This window comes from Perkinsus marinus, assembly GCF_000006405.1.
Source record: "Perkinsus marinus ATCC 50983 genomic scaffold scf_1104296939362, whole genome shotgun sequence".
Lineage (NCBI taxonomy): Eukaryota > Perkinsozoa > Perkinsida > Perkinsidae > Perkinsus > Perkinsus marinus.
This window is the reverse complement of record NW_003213179.1, coordinates 1-1,072: the sequence shown is the minus strand read 5'-3', so window position 1 is coordinate 1,072 and position 1,072 is coordinate 1. Positions and strand designations below refer to the sequence as shown.

The 1,072-nt window shown below is 48.8% G+C and overlaps 1 protein-coding gene across 1 annotated transcript; it reads left to right on the top strand.

The window, feature by feature from the left end:
- Positions 1 to 403: 403 nt before the first annotated feature.
- Pmar_PMAR013814 (hypothetical protein) lies at positions 404 to 1,040 on the top strand (the record flags this gene model as incomplete). Its single annotated transcript, XM_002782499.1, has 1 exon — positions 404 to 1,040. A coding segment is annotated over one exon (637 nt), but the record flags the coding sequence as incomplete, so codon positions are not given.
- Positions 1,041 to 1,072: the final 32 nt, after the last annotated feature.

The following is a 1,072-nucleotide window of genomic DNA, read 5'->3' as shown; positions in this document are numbered from 1 at the left end:
CACCGCGAAGTCACCTTACAACATCAAATATTATATGGACGATGTCGCTACGGATCATCCACATCCTCAACAGCTGCAGCAGCTCTTCGACAAGTATCACTTCCCTACTACTCTGGTCGACGTATCTACGGTTCAAGTTGCCCATTTCTTAGGGCTCCAAACTGTCGATCATGGCCGCTCCCTTCGCTATAGCGACAGAGGATGGGCGAGTTTCATTACTCACGAGCTCCCTAGCAACCCATCCTTGCGGGACGCACTAACATTGCTAGGGAAGGTTATGTCTCTTCCCGAGGTCTTGCCCTTCTTCTTGCTACCAATTCGCAACTTACTACAGTCTCAAGTGGCGAAATGCCGCCATCTTCTTTCGTCTTGGGATGCAAAACTACCACCACACTTATTGAATATGCTGCGAGAATTTCATGAAGCTTTCAAAGAAGCCACCCCTCCGATCATCCACCGCCACATCGACGTCACTCTCCCTATTGAGGTATATACTGACGCCGGTGCTTACTGCGGGTGTTACCGCTTCTACCAAAACGGTGAAGAAATTCTCCGAGGCCAACACACTTTCACGTCGACAGAGGTCGCCCTCCATATAAACTGCAAAGAATTAATGATGGTCCTACTAGCGATGCAGAGATTGGCCTTACTCGAGATGCGTATGGATTCTCTATTTAAGGATATCAACGTTCTCGTAGACAGCAAGACTGTTCTTTCAGTTCTACAACACGGTCGTACCAATGCTGGTCCAATGCAAGTGTACATGGAGAAGAAGCTCCGCTTGCTCCGAGAACTTATGAGAGAACGGCTCAATACTATATGCTTCACCTATGTCGAGACTAACAGCAACTTGGCTGATATTGGTACCCGTAATGATCTCCACAAACGTCTCATCCAACTGAGAGACTCCGAAGCTCTTGAGCATGACGGCGTGCAACCTCTACAAGCTGCTGTCATCCCTTCTACGGTATCACCTTCCGCTGGCAAGCGTCAACGTCAAATCTCCCCTACCGACGCCGACCCTGTGGTCAAGAAGATCTGTACAAGACCCGACCAATCTTCACTGAAGTAT